At 41.1% G+C, this 15,755-nt stretch overlaps 1 protein-coding gene across 3 annotated transcripts in view; it reads left to right on the forward strand.

Annotated features, from left to right (window-relative positions):
* Positions 1-15,418, forward strand: part of LOC147157593 (CYFIP-related Rac1 interactor A-like) — a 23,323-nt gene extending 7,905 nt beyond the window's left edge. The window contains exons 2-13 of one of the 3 annotated variants that reach the window (XM_086062996.1): positions 513-604; positions 4,892-4,971; positions 6,427-6,506; positions 9,364-9,485; positions 9,588-9,693; positions 11,403-11,539; positions 11,693-11,770; positions 11,915-12,031; positions 12,211-12,290; positions 12,428-12,554; positions 13,418-13,488; positions 14,253-15,418. In XM_086062996.1, coding sequence (XP_085919122.1) covers positions 6,434-6,506; positions 9,364-9,485; positions 9,588-9,693; positions 11,403-11,539; positions 11,693-11,770; positions 11,915-12,031; positions 12,211-12,290; positions 12,428-12,554; positions 13,418-13,488; positions 14,253-14,316 — 975 coding nt within the window. In that variant the 5' untranslated portion in view covers positions 513-604; positions 4,892-4,971; positions 6,427-6,433 and the 3' untranslated portion in view covers positions 14,317-15,418. Of the gene's footprint in view, positions 1-512; positions 605-2,773; positions 2,915-4,891; positions 4,972-6,426; positions 6,507-9,363; positions 9,486-9,587; positions 9,694-11,402; positions 11,540-11,692; positions 11,771-11,914; positions 12,032-12,210; positions 12,291-12,427; positions 12,555-13,417; positions 13,489-14,252 lie in introns of those variants that run through there. The other 2 variants (XM_086062997.1, XM_086062998.1) reach the window with 2 other exon arrangements.
* Positions 15,419-15,755: the final 337 nt, after the last annotated feature.

Below are 15,755 nucleotides of genomic sequence, written 5' to 3' on the forward strand. Positions count from 1 at the left end.
TCAAACAATAAAAATTTTATTAATAGAAATAATTCAAATGAATTTTTGACGTCTATAGCCGTCAATGGCAGTGAATGAGTTAACTGTCAGTGTCTACCATCCTGTACCATCATCCGTCATTCTTTACTCATTTTCTATCATTTGTTAACAATTAATTATATCCACTCTTAATTGGGTCAAAATTAACTCATTTTGGGTCCAAATTAACTCATTTTGGGTCAAAATTAACTCATTTTGGGTCAAAATTGGACCAATCCACTACTAGGGTCTACTTGAACCAATTTTCTAGGTTGTTTTGTATAAAACCATCCCAAAAGTTGGCTCATTTGGTATAAAATAACCCAAGCAATTGGGACATTTTGTATAAACGACTCCAAAAATGGTGTCGTTTTGTAATTGGGTTAAATCCTGTTTTCTTGTAACTCCTCCTGCACTCCGGATGACTGATTTCAAACCTCGTCCATAGCCACACTTGACCTATCCTGCGCCTTGTCTGTTGTTGTCGTCGTCAGGTGCTGGCTGCCGATGCTCGGACCGTCGCGTGGAGCTGACAAGCCCTGGTCGATGCAGTGAACTGTTCCGCGTGAGTCGACGCAAACATAAGGTAATAGTGAAGTGCAAGTGCAGGGAACATATGGCGGGGGGTGGGGTGGGGTTGGGGGGGGGGGGGTAATAAGAAGCAACAGAATGGGCAATTTAGGAAAAATGAAGGACGTGTAAAGAGGAAGTTGCGTACGCAGATTGGGATCATCAAAGTCCTTTGAAAGAAGCGAGAGACCCATATGGAGATTAGAGGTTAGTCTCGGCGGCCATGTTGGCGAGCAGAGCTGGTTTGTAATGCAGCCCCCCCCCCCCCCCCCCCCTCCCGAGGCAGTGACAGGAGGGATCTTTCAGGGAGAGCTGAAAGGAGGCCGGCGAGCGTGGCTGCTGCCTGCTTGGCTTCCCGTCTGGGCGCCGGCTTTTTTTGCTTTTCAGACGCCGTGTGGGAACCCGTTTGGTGCGTGAAGGGCTGCTTTCTCTCAGCGGACTGCAGATGAGGCTTGCTGCGGAAGCCCACAAACGCACTTACGCGCCACACGTCCGATGACCTTTGCGTCACGTTGTCGGATTGCTTTAGCACCTCCGGGGCCACCAGTGAGACTTAAAACGCAGATTGAAGGAGATGTGCCGGTGGCAAGACGGAGACTAGAGGAGTGTTGAAATAGAGAAGTAAGTCGAGCTGGAGGGTGTTTTTTAAAAAAAAAAAAAATTATGATGGGAGCTTAAAAAGGAAAAGAGACGCTTATGTGTTTGCTTAAAAAAAGACAAGCAGAGGGAAAACAGCAAACAAACATAAATTGATAGTGTTCCCCCGCTATATTGCTATACACTCAACTTGAAATTTTTGTGATGAACTCAAAGATCTAAAACTTCTTTTTATTTTTTTATTTTTTTTTAAAGAGCTCAGTATTGTTCATTCGGAAATGTCATCATCATTGCTCTTTATTTTTTTTTTTTTTTTTTATTTTTTTTTTTTATCTCTATCTCTAAAGATCTAAAACTTCTACATACACAATATCACAATATCTCCGAAATATTGTTCACAAACCAGTCTAAATCTGTAATAGTGAGCACTTCTCCTTCGCCGAGATAATCCAACCCACCTCACAGGTGTGCCATGTCAAGGCACCATGATTAGTGCACAGGTGTGCCTTAGACTGCCCACAATAAAAGGCCCCTCTGAAAGGTGCAGTTTTGTGACTACTTTTCTGGGTCCTTAGAGCCCCCCCCCCCCCAATAAAACAAAATTGCACCTTTCAGAGTTCCCTTTTATTGTGGGCAGTCTAAGGCACACCTGTGAGGCGGGATGGATTATCTCGGCAAAGGAGAAGTGCTCACTATCGCAGATTTAAAATGGTTTGTGGATAATATTTGAGAGAAATGGTGATATTGTGTATGTGGAAGAAGTTTTAGATATTTTATATTGTATTACGAATGATATCGTTTATATTTTTGTTGAATAAATTATTAAATGGGACAAACGTTCAAGCACACAAATAGAAAATAAGGACCCTCGCTAGGAGCAAGTCGGCCAAAACTCCCACATGCTCACGTGCAGACTAACTGACCACCTTCTTGACATCACTCATTTGGCCACGCCCCTTTAAGGCACACATACAACACTACATGGAATACTATGAAAAAAAAGTTTCTTTGTGGTCTCCGTAGAATATTGCGTATTTTCACCTGCTGTGGGTAAAAATGAAAAAGTGAGTGGGGGCGAGTGAAAAAAAAAAATGGTAAAAGTGGAAAAAGTGCGACAAATGCTGGTTCTCTGCATTAGCGAACTTTGCATCCCAAGAGCTTCTGCTTTCAACAAGCAAACATGGGGGGGGGGGGGTGGCGCACCAGAGAAAACCCACGGCTTTAAATAGGCATCTGAAAAAGAGAAGTGTGAAGTGGAAAGAGATGCGCCGAGACGCACAGCGCAACAAGTCAGGAGTGGAAGTTATTAGCGTTGAGTAATAGCGGAGTGACAAGCTAATGCCACTAAAAGACCCCGTTTCCGTGGAATAGCACACAACGAGAGGGACTTAAAAAGGATCCCAAAGATCAAGAGGTGACGCATTTTAAAAGGAAAAAAAAAAAAGGAAGCAGGGTAAGCGGATTTTCTCCTTTTGTGGTGGTGTTTAGAAGGCAAATATTAAAAGATGGTCGTAATCAGATGAGTAAAGCGTGTGCTGCGCGTGAGCGTGCCGGAGACTTTTTTTTTTTTTTTTTTTTTTTTCCTTCCCTCCAGCATCCTTAGCTGTGAGGCGAATGGGCCATATCACCAGGCCAACAGTTACCTGGCAACCGTAAGCCGAGCACTGCTCTCCGCTTGGACCGCATACTGCGACTCTCGTCAGTCTGCCTTCGTTGGACACTACATTAGGTACACTCGCGCAAAAATGTGCTCCGTCTCGATTGATTGTCGATGAGGCGTTCATTTATTATGTATATCGTTGTGGGTGTCGATTGCAGTGGTGCACTGCGTTATACTGAGAGCAGTTTTTGAAAAAATAAAAATAAAAATGGTCTCATATAAAGCTAAATGAGGTTTATATTATGATGCTACGACCACGGCAAATATGTAGATTGGTCGTCACTTTTTAATCATGGGTGATCAATTTAACTGGATAAAACACAAAATATTGAACATTAGAGGGGTGTCAAAATGAGTGTGTTAATTTCGAGTTAATTTAAAGTTACCTTCAACGCCACTCATTTCTTAAACGCGCTGTACTGTCCGCGTCAAAATTGAGCAGTAATAAATGTAATTAATAATAATAAATATATATTTGTGGAGACTGGGCTAACAAATTTGCAGAATTTCACAAGTTACTTCATGTTAAAGGATATAGATAGCTCTTGATATGAAAAGAAAAATGCGCTGAGCCGTCAGCAACGTCTTACAAATGCAATTATGCCATCTAGTGGCAGAAAATTAATGACCAACACAGATCAATATCGCACTTGTGTTTAGAACCCATCATCAGATTTTACTCAACATACTTCCTTTACCCGTCATCCGTTGTCTTTTACGTCGCACTTCTATCTTTTACCAATCACACTTTATCAACCCATCAACTGTCTCAAATCCATTACATCCAATCGTGGCTCCCTTAGAATACGCGCAGCGTGGCTCAGCATGTGCAGTACAGCTCGTCGCCATAACGCGACCCCCGGGCAGAAGCGGCCTGAAAAACGATCCCTTGTGATGAACCAGGTGTGTTAGTGGAGAGAAACATGGAAAACAGGCCGGATAGGGGGCTCTCGAGGACCGGACTTGAGCACCCCTGGCGTAACTCAATTCTTTCAATTTCGCTTGCACACTTGCACCGCGGCGTCTCGTAAATGTTGCGGCTTGCGTGCACTGGCCATAACATTAGGTACACCGGCATTTATTAGATCAAAAATTCTCAAAGTGCGGTAGAAAATAAACACTGTACGCGTGAATCTTGGTGAAAAGTATTGTGGCGCACAATTGAACACTTATCTCCGTTTTTTTGTGTGTTGTTTTTTTTTTGTTGATAGAAGCAGACAGTTTCATTTCCTCAGTGGGCTCATATTAAAGCTTGCATCAGAGCGTGCGAGCTGACGTTTACCAATTTGTTTTTGTTTTTATCTCATTAGATTGGAATAGCGACGTTGCTGCCAATTTAGCCTCACATTTAGCAATGAGCAAACGTAAGAGTGACTTTTTCGCAGTGTTCGAGACTTCTAAATACTCAAAGCTACGTAGCAGTTATTTCATCTGTCGTGTTTAACTTGTATGAACACTATTCATTTTTCCTTCAGTTTTGAGCTCATTTTGCACTGACATTTTAACACTGGAGTTTAACTCTTTTAAGTGTTGAATTAATAATGCAAATCTTCGTAAGGGTAAAACTTATCGCGCATTTCTTGTGTGGGATCTCATTCCGTTGTACGGGTAAACTGTTGTCCCAACGTCCATTCTGCTTGGCACAAAAGCATTAGCATTAGCATTAGCACGTGTGGCCGCAGGCTAATAAGTGTGCAGCGCTTGTTATGAAATATCTATAGACTGATGTACAGTGAGGAGCATTAGACGGGGAGACCGGAGCGTGCGTCGCTGGCTGTTATTGGGTTACTATAGCCATGTAAACGGATTAAAAAGCTGCTGCCGAGCTCCCAGCGAGCGAGTTAAATGATTCAAGGCTGGTTTCAGACCCCCCCCCCCCCCCCCTCTCTAATGGAATAGGACTATTAGGCACAAACTCAGCGTCATTTACGATCTTCCTAAAGACAGACAAGGGGGAAAAGAGCGATGTGATTTTTGTATTTTCTCGCAGGTTTTTTTGCGCATTGTGTGCATTTCTTTTTTGGTTTGCTGTTTCCTCCCGTCCAGGTCGCCAGCCATGGGGAACCTCATTAAGGTCCTTGGCAAGGATTTAGAGAACTGTCCTCATTTTTTCCTGGACTTTGAAAGTAAGTAAGAGGTGTGCGTGCACGTGCTTGGGATGTGAGTGCACGTGGGTGTGTGTTTACATGTGCGTGCGTGTCAGTGCGGAGCTGTGGGGGGGGGGGGCTGCAAGGTGGAGGCACTTTACCAGTTTGCTGATGATGGTGTGATGGAGTGTCGTCGTGGGTGTTGTTCGTTGCTATCAGAACTTCTCTAGTCCCACTCTCGCAATAATTGGTAGAGCCGTGCGGTCTGATGAGACCCTGTCAAGGGAAAAATGTTAACCCTCTAGATGACAACAAACAGATATACTATTTAATGAAAATATATATGCATGGGGCGCTGGCTAGCTCGGTGTGATAATCACCCGCACCATGTGTCCTCGGAGCCTGGTTCGATTCCCGGACTATGCGGTCCTTTCCTGCAGGTCATTCGCTCTCTCTCTCCCTTCTTCTTCAGCTGTCCTATTGATTAAAGGCTAAAAGCCCAAAAGTATATATTAAAATAAAAATGTATGTTTAAATTCAACCCGATGGCTGGTCTAAAAAGTATATTTCTACTTAGATGAGGTCATGTACACAAAAAAAGGACAGGCAGTTATTTGTGAATGAGAGGTTCAGGGTGTACTTTATATCCTTGCTCTAAAAAAAAAATTATGCAAGCTTATAATTGCCAGAATGCACATATTCTATAATGATTTTTTTTAAATATTTGTTATTCTTTTCTCTCAATTACATATATCTGGATTTATTTTTAATTAATATTTGTAATCAATATTTTTAATGGCTAAAGATGTTGCGACGAGACAAGATTTGAGTTAATTCGCCATAAAAACAATCTCTAAATTAGTTTATAAATGTAAAAAAATAAAAATAAAAATCACTGCAAATAATTCATCGTTGAACTCATTCACTCCCAGCCATTTTCACTGAAGCAACCCCCTTCGCTCCCCTGGCTGTTTTACTGGATTTTGACTAATTTTGCAAGGCCCACAGAATATTGTGTTCCATTGCTATAAAAGCATGGAACCTACCAAAAGAAAGATTAGAGTATCTTCTTTCATCAGAAAAAAAAAGTATATTTCTATCTGTTTCTGTTTTGTAGCAATTAGCATTAGAAAATAGCTTAGTTTCATTATTATTCACAAATTTGTTTAAAATAGTGGGTTAACAATTTTTTTAAACGTATAAATACGTCTTTGGGAGCATGGTAATATTTGAAATAGAACACATTTATACGTTTTTGGGAGCAAATGAGTTAAAATGACAAACAATGACTTCTCTTTTTTTGAGTGGGATTAAAGAAGTTGTGTGTCCATGTTGCCATGCACCCACCATGCCATCCCAACAGCTCACTCATCCCGCTCCCACACACACACACACACACACACACACACATACACACAGGTGGCACAAGCGCGCACACCACCCCGACACCCGTCCCATCATCACCCACAGATGTCTCCCCTCTTTCTGTTCCAGGGGGCTCATGGGAAACCTCCTGAAAGTGCTGGCTTGCGCCGAACTTGAGCATGGCCCAATAGTTTTCCTTGACTTTGAACGTGAGACCATCCGCTTCTTATGTTTGTTTTTGTTTTTTTTATTTGGATTGCTTTTGACTCTGTCGCCTTTTTATTTCCACCCCTCATGCATCCTAACGAGCTGACCATTCTCTGCCTTCGAAACCCCTCCGTACTTTTCCACCCGGGATTGGCATTTGCAAAGTCTTTCAGTATTTTTTGGATTGTTCTAAACGTCACAAACGATGACAGACGCACAATAGCGCAATGGCAAGACAACAATGAGGTTACACAAAGAGCAGCAAATGCCGGTCGTGTGTGGGTTTGTCTTGCTCCGGGATGCCGAAAAAAAAAGTCAATCGGCATCTGACCACCTCCTCATCTCCTTGTGTGTGTGTCATCTGTGTATATGTGCTAACTAATATGTGTGAGCGGGATGACAGGACGCAAGAAAGATGTTGGCAAATGAAACCACCTCTGTCCTCCCTTTTCCCGTTTTTCCTTCACGGGTTTCTTTCCTTGTAAACAACTTGTTTGATCATTGAGTGTCTTAAGTTTCTCAAATGTTTTCACAATTCAAAGCTTAATACAGCGGGTGGCTTAATTTACAAGTTGGAGATGTTCCACGTTTGTATCCCAAATAATCTTTCCCAATTGAAATAAATGGAAATAACTTTAATCCGTTCCAGCCACCCACCAACAACAATTTTTTTGTAACATATATTGAATGAGAAAAATAGCACCCTAACGTATTGTACTTTTTAAAGAACTAATATCACATTGGTTATTTAATATAAAGAAAATAATGAAAGAGTTTTTGCTTCAATTCAATAGACAATGTGCTGCTCTTTTTGGTGTGCACTGTGCATGCCTTGGCCACCAGGGGGCAGTATAAACATACACGTAAATATAAAGAAAACGGTCACAACTGCTGTACTGTAGTAAAAATCAATGAGAGCTTTGCTAGCTTGTCTATGGTGTTTTGCGTTGTGTGTTAGCATTAAGCTAGTGGACTTTAGTCAGACAAGATGTTTAAATACACAAAGCGTAATCCTCTCAAAAAAATAGTTTTTACAGTAAACGTTGACAAAGTGGCAATAAGTTTAATAATTAATTATTAAATAATTGCATTTGATTGGTTCATGGCTTAAACGTAAACGACCCCTTTGTGAGTAGCGTACCATCCCAAATGCGAACAGCAGCATCCCATTAGTGAGTCAGAAATAAAACAGCAACAATGTTGTGTGTTTGCAAATATTTGGATTCCTCAGCAGATGTAAGAAATAAACGAGTTACCCTCATTTCTACCTGAGTCACATGCGGCACAGACAGCGGCGGGAAAAAAACAGCGGGATGACTCAAGAGGCCTCATCCATTGCGTGCCCCTCAAATGTTTACTCTTCCCGCCGTACACACTACGTTGCGCACACGGCAGACCCACATGGGAACACGGCGAGAACAAAGTTAGCAAGCAACTTGAGTGGCGCTCACGTGCGAAGTAAACATTATCTTCCAGTTTGTTAAAAGTGAGAGAGAAAGGATGCCATGCTAAAGTAATAGCTAGTGTATTGTTTGTATTTTTTTTTACCCTTAAGGGCCATCAGAATTATTCTTTTTTTTCAGAAGACAAACGTCATTGATTGCCGTCAGACAGGGGGGGGGTTCAAATCTACCATGACTAAACTAAATAAGCTATTCTCATATTTGGACCACAATTTAGATCATTTGATACAATTTGAAAATCAAACATCTATTTAACTTTTCTTTGCAAAAAAACAAACAAACATAGGTGCGACATGTGTATATTAAAATTAGAGCTCGGACTCAAACCCGAAATCCCCGGTCCATAATCGTGCTGACAGCAGCAAATGAGTTCCGGTTAGATGTGAAACTTCTGCTTCTATTTGCCAATGGCCGAAAGAAAGCAGAAGAAATGGAAGAAAAAGAAAAACAAATAGAAGAAGTAGTAGTCAAGGCAACTAATGTCTGACGTATGAAAAAAAAAAACGGGGATTTTTGGTTGCCAGTCCAAGCTCTACTGTCTTTGATCTCAGTTATTATCAAATAAATGTCCCTAAGAAATGGGACTTAAAAACATGGTAGATCTTGAAATAATATAAACGAGACATATTTTACACTCTAAAAACCGTTTGGTCGAAAATAACCCAACTATAGGTCAAAAATGGAACGATCCTCTACTTGGGTCGATTTGACCCAACTTTTGAGTCAAGAAATGTTTTTTTTTTAGTGTAAAACAACTCATAAATATTGGTCAGATCCTTTTTACTTGGGTCAAAAAATTGGGTTATTTTGTATAAAACTACACAGAAAAGTTAGGTTAAGTTGACCCATAAAGTAGATTGGTCCATGTTTTGATCCATAATTGGATTACTTTTTGACCCAACTATTTTTAGAGTGTAAATCAAATCTACCCTTGAAGTACAGTACAATATAATGGGAAGGGGGGGGGGAACACATAATAAATGAATTTAATAATATAATGTATTTTAAATTTTAAGCATTCAAAGTGGATCTCTACATTTACTAATGAGTCATGTTTGAATTAATCGCACTGCATCCTGTATTAGTTGCACACAGGAAGTAATTCCCTAATCACATCGTAACTGACTGAGCGTGATAATTGCATTATTAATGGGCCGCTCATAGTAACACGACAAATGTGTCTTTTTGATATACTGGATGTACGGATGCTGTTACGTGGCAACAAATACGCCTTTTATCTCAATCTCTAGGGGTTATCACCCTTTCATCTCTTATTTCTTACAACAACATCCCTCTTCTCCCTTCCCACTTCCCACTCCTTAACTTGACGCGTTCGCTTCCTTCCCCGTTCCTCTTTCCCTCCCTCGCCCCTTCCGTTCCTCCATCCCCGCCTCAGATGCCCAGCCCACCGAGGCCGAGACGGCCGTGTGGAACCAGGTCAGCGCCGTGCTGGAGGAGGCCCACGGGATCCTGGCCGAGCTGCAGTCCTATAACGGCGCCGGGCAGGAAATACGAGAAGTGAGTGTTGGCGGGAAATGGAATAAAGCTCAGTGAGGGTATGCAACATTGAACGAGATGATGCGTGAACGTATACACATGTGATGTGTCATCCACCTGTAGGCCATTCAGAACCCGGGTGACCTGGCGCTGCAGGAGAAGGCCTGGAATGCGGTGTGTCCCCTGGTGGCCAAACTGAAGCGCTTCTATGAGTTTTCGCTGCGTCTGGGTGAGCCAACAGAACGTTTGTTAGCATACATGTGCACGCACGCGCGCGCACGCACACACACTCAGTCACATAGATGGAGGCAGCTGTTGCTACAGTAACAGTGCGAGAGCAGAGGGATGGAGCCAGCCTGCCCACCCGCCTCCTCTGCTCTGCCTACTAACGCAGGCAACGCTGAACATTGTGTTCCCACTGTATCGCCCCGAACACTCACCAATAATAATTCATGCTAATGTATCGGCGCTAATGTTTCCATGCGCAATTCCTTTTACCCATCTGTCGATCTATCTATCGCCTTGCTAGTAAGCTTAGCTCTATCTTTTCCATTCAGAATCTACAGTACATAAATGCCCGCCCTTTTTTTTTCTTTGGTGGGATTGATTTTTAGCCTGACGTTCCAGAAGGTTTAAGTGTGTCTCTTACCCAATCTGTGGCGGGAGGGAGATCGAGGGCGAGGGCCCTTTAGATGAAACACTTTACTCTGTATTTATAGAAGGCCCCTATACATTTTTAATGGCGAGGACCGGATGGGACCCTGTGATGTTTTCTCTCAGTCCCCTCAGGACCTTTGAGGCATCGAGCCCATTACAAAAGTCCAACAGCGACGGACTCCTGGGACACGCGCTGTCACCAATACATGCGTTACCTTATTTAGTTACATGAGAGGGACAGAACATTAAGTACACCTTAAACTCAAAGCCCACAACTAACAACCTAGCTAGGTACGTACCTATCACTTAGCCAGCTACTTAGCTACCAATCTATCCAGGTAGTTAGCGCTACCTTTTGAACTAGCAAAGCACCTACCTACCATCTTGGATTGTGTATTTTGCTTCTTATAGATTATTAATAACTGTTGCACTTTTAGACTTATAACTTGATGACACAGCACTTTGCATTTTTTTTAATGTAATTGTAACTTTGTTCTGTAATTTTATACTTATACTACAAATGGAAATTAGCATAGTGCTAAATATGGTACAGCCATCTTTTAATATTACTGCACGTTGTCCTTTGAAATAAGCTAAACTGAATGAATCCTATCACCTAGCCAGTTATGTGCCTACCTACAGTACTTAGCAAACTAGTTAGCTATCAAGTTAGCGCTATCGTTTAAACTGGCAAGCTTCCCATCAATCTACGACTAACTTTCTAGCTACCAAAGATTCCTATCGGTTAGCTACCCTAGTTAGCTTTATCTTTTCAACCAGCAGGCTGCACATTACCCAACACCTAGCCAGCTAGCAGCTAATTACCCACACTATCTACTTCCCTATCCAGCTATATTGTCAATCCATATCTTACGTCACAAATCAAAATGGCGGCACGGCACGCTCTCCGCTCATTGAAAAACATTGGACTTTGGATCGTTGTAATTTCATTTGTGAGGATTATTTCTATTTCAAAATGTGATGAAATGTTTGACTAATATGCCCGGTTTGTATGCTAGTCTCAGGCATTAAGCAATACAATACGCCGTTTGTTTTCATCATGTAAAGAACGCATTTGTATTGCGCTGGAAATATGAGAAACGCCTGAATGTTCAGAACTGTCAATAGTTAATCTCCTCTGCCCTACTAGCTACCCATACCTGCCTACACTCACCTGTCAAAGTATTAGCTACCTATCTGACTCGAAGCCTGATTAGAGCAAATTACACCTGCCTTTACACCTCAATTTCTCAACATGACCACATTTTTGTGTGTGTATAGAGAACGCCCTGCGCAGCCTGCTGGAGGCGCTGACGAGCCCGCCGTACGCCCCCATGCAGCACCTGGAAAGGGAGCAGGCCCTTGCCAAGCAGTTTGCCGAGATTCTGCATTTTACGCTGAGTTTTGATGAACTCAAGGTGAGGATTTTTTATTTTTTTTATTTTTCTTAGACTAACAGAGGTGGGCATCCTGGGCGGAGTCACGCAATTCTAAAAACAAATAAAGCAACTGTGGAATATACTGTACATATTATTTACCATGATAAATATTTGTTGTCTGCCTGTGTCCAGATGACAAATCCAGCCATTCAGAATGACTTCAGCTACTACAGGAGGACTATTAGTAGGAACAGGCTTAACAACCAGCAAGTAAGGGCCTGCTATTTAGATGATAGAATTTAGTTGGAATATTTTTTTTTCTTCTAATTGCATTGTATACAGAAAATGCACAGTAATTAAAATGACATTTAAAATAAAAAGAATTTCATATTAAAAAAAAAAAAAACATCACAGCTGGAAGCGGAAAACGAGGTGAACAACGAAATGGCCAACCGGATGTCGCTGTTCTACGCCGAGGCCACGCCCATGCTGAAGACCTTGAGCAACGCCACCACCAAGTTTGTCTCGGAGGTACCAAACGTTTTCTCATCTAAACAAATGTCCAATGGGAAAAACATGGACGTCCACATTTTTGCGAGGTTTTCACATTTAGAGCCAAAAGTAAACTCAAATATTATTTTTTCCTTTTGTCTATGCTCAGTTTGGGTTAAAACTAGCAATTATTAACGTATGGATTTGCCATTCTTCAGAACAAGACCTTGCCCATTGAGGACACCACAGACTGTCTGAGCACCATGGCCTGCGTGTGCCGTGTCATGCTTGAGACCCCGTGAGTACTTTTTTTCCCCATGAGACACAAAAAAGCCTTTTGAGCATTTATTTAATATTCTTCATGTTTATCTTCAGGTCCTTGTACACCGTCTGTCCTGTTCTAGCACTCCATTAATAGTGGTGTGTGTCTTTCAGGGAGTACCGCTGCCGGTTCACAAACACAGACACCATGTTGTTCTGCATGAGGGTGATGGTGGGCGTCATCATCCTCTACGACCACGTCCACCCCGTCGGGGCGTTCGCCAAGACCTCAAAAATCGACGTGGGTGTTTTTTTTATTTATACATAACATTATCAAGTTGTGTACTCAAAAGCATCTGTGTGAAAATTGTTATTGAGAATAGCAACAAAAAACAAACGGCACGTAATTGATGCCTCTTCTAAAAAAAAAAAAAGATCCATGTATAGATGCTACAAAATGGTGGCAAGCCATTTCTTTTGTCTAGAGGACGTTCCTCAACTAACTTCCACATAGTTCTTTGGCTCCAAGATGACGGCAATGGAATACTTATCCCTAATTGAAGCGCCTCAACTCACTTCAACTCATTTCATTGTAGCTGCATGGCAGCAAAAATGCCACAAGATGGCGGCAAATAATTACTTTTATTGCAGTTTTTTTTTCCAGGTTCCAAATCTGCCTGTTCCATGCATTCACGTTTTGTTTGGGGATAAAATGAAAACATAACGAAATGAAATTATTTCCAAATCGTTTTTTTTTTTAATACAATTTTAAACTCAGCCTGTTCCACATAATTGTATTTGCTTCATATTAAGTAATACATTAAATAACAGGAGTGTCAGATTATATATATTTATTATTTTAAGTTGAATCCTAGGATGGCTTGTCACTTTCTTTAAGCTCACAAAAATGCGTTTGGCAATCGCAGTGCTGTGGTTGCTTACATTCGACTTTTACGCCGTAATAAGGCGTCATCGAGTTATTTATTCCTCTGGAGACAAGAATCGAATGGGGTTGCTTTTCCACCCTTGAGCGCTTCTCAAAGCGCTGGCGGCTCCGAGTATTTGCTGTGTCATTGTTTGGACCGCTGCTGGCAATGAGGCGGCTCGAAAGAATTATTGCTGACCTTTTGGTAAGCGCTGGTGTTTGTCTTTGTTCCCGCACAGATGAAGGGCTGCATCAAGGTCCTGAAAGAGCAGCCGTCCAACAGTGTGGAGGGACTTCTCAACGCGCTGAGGTGGGTGTCCGTCTTGCCGTGTGTGTCCATCTAAAATTTGGTAGAATTCTGTAATTAGTAGAACATTATTCTCATTATGAATTAGATTTTGTTTTATTAAAATATATAGGTTTTATAGAATTTTATACACCAAATGTACACCAATTAGAAGAATCTGAAGAATATGGAAATAGCTAACTGAAAAGCTGGAGAAGGCCACAATTTTTCCTCAGTGCTACTGGTCGGCCACTAGGGGGCTGCACACTTCTGAACCACATGTATGATAAAAATGCTTTTGCATAAGAACAAAATACAATTTTAAAAATATTTTAATAATAATTTTTCACTATCTTAACCCAACGAGTGCCTCCAAATGGTTTGAAGGAAACAAAAAAAGTAACTACATATTGTGATTTTTTTCTTTTTCATCCATTGCATAAAAAGGACCAATCAAGGACGGCACAAAACCACTGAACAGAAAACCAACATTAGAGGTGGCAACTAAGGAATGTCTGCCATCTCGTGGCGAATGATGATATTACAACATCAAATAAAATCAATACATATTCACAGTTCAGCACTGAGAAATTTGCAAATTTGCAAATTTGCAGATTTTTCTTATCATTCCACCCCCATTTTTTTAAATATGGTTTTATACAACCATAATGGCGCACGCTTGGGCTTCAACAATAAAGCCATCTTATATTATATGAATGCCCTTTGAATAGCTTTCGTATCCATGAGGGGCAAAATGTCCTCACTTCAGTTTGTGTTGATTTTCTCAGGTATACGACACGACATCTAAACGACGACAGCACCTCCAAACAGATCCGGGCGCTGCTGCAATGAACGAAGGAGGCGGGGATGGGCGTGCACTTCAAAAGGAAAACAAAAGAACGCGCCAAACACCCAACGAAGGGCCCCATTTGTTTACGACAAATAACTCCGGATGACGAGAAAAATACCACGAAGAGGAAGAAGAATTCTATTTATTGTCAGCTGTCCACCATTCTGTCTCTTGTTTTGTAAAGTAAGAAAATAGAGATGATTAAAAATAAAAAAAAGTCAGAAAATATAAGATATATATATATTAAAAAAAAAGACAAACCGCAGATTAAAAATAAGTAGAATTACCGACAAGAGGACGCTTTTATTGCCAATTTAGGTGCGAGTCGACGCAAAAGCTGACATTTAATTCCTGCTGTACTCTTTTGACAAGTTTGCACAGCATCTTTTTTTTGATTCTCCCACTGTGGCTGATGTCGCAACGTGCAAGCGAAGCAATGTGATGGACGATCGCCGGAGAATTGCTTTGCCATACTTTTGAGTGTTGAGGATCAGCCCCGGTGGAAGGATGACATCATTCATTCTTTGCGAGTCATTCACTGGTTCACGACGCAGGCTTTTTACTTGAACAACTTAATTGAGTCTCTCTCTCTCTCTCTTTCTCTCTCTCTCTCCATAGGTGCTAACGTGCTTTTAGCTATCACTGTGCTTACTCGTCATCCAGCTGAGCACTTTGCACCGTTAAGTCTGTTTTCAAAGTGCTTTTTCTTTTCGAAGGCTTCAGCCATGCTTACTGCCACTTGTGGACATACATCACCTATTAACCCTCCTGTTATGTTTGGTTCTCAGGAACAATGATTTGACCCGTCCCGGGGCATGCGTCAGAGTCCAAACGTGTCAGCAACACTGAGAAATCCTGTTTCTATCTTAAATATTCTTGGGTCAATTTGACCTTGAATTATTCAAAATGGTTCGGAAACAAAACCAAAAATCGCAATGAATGTTTTTTTCTCTATTTTTTTTAACTCCACTCAACTCAACAATTTCAATTGAGTTGTTTACATCTCATACTGTATATCATGTCGATAATGTTCTTGGGTCAGTTTGACCCGAGGGTATGTTGATTTATTTAAAAATATCAGAAAAAAAGAGAATCACACAAAAAATTTGGGGGGGGGGGGGCGGGGGGGTCACATACAAATTAAAATTTCAATAAACGTAGTTTCTATCCCATTATTAAAGCAATTACAATCAAACTTTATTGATTAGCCTCAACTCAATGAATATTCTGGGTCAATTTGACCCAGGACATGTTGAATTATTCAAAAGCAGAAGAAAAAGAAACAAAAGTTTCAGTAATGTTAATGACCCCGAACATATTTAATGATCTAAAAGTGTTATTATTTACCCAAACGTGGTTTATTCCTCATTATTTATTGCACTGGTAGCCACTGTAATCAAGATTTTTGATCTCTCACAAATTATCTGACTAATAATGTCCG

This window comes from Leptonotus elevatus, chromosome 19 (assembly GCF_054856555.1).
Source record: "Leptonotus elevatus isolate MCC_2025b chromosome 19, RoL_Lele_1.0, whole genome shotgun sequence".
Lineage (NCBI taxonomy): Eukaryota > Metazoa > Chordata > Actinopteri > Syngnathiformes > Syngnathidae > Leptonotus > Leptonotus elevatus.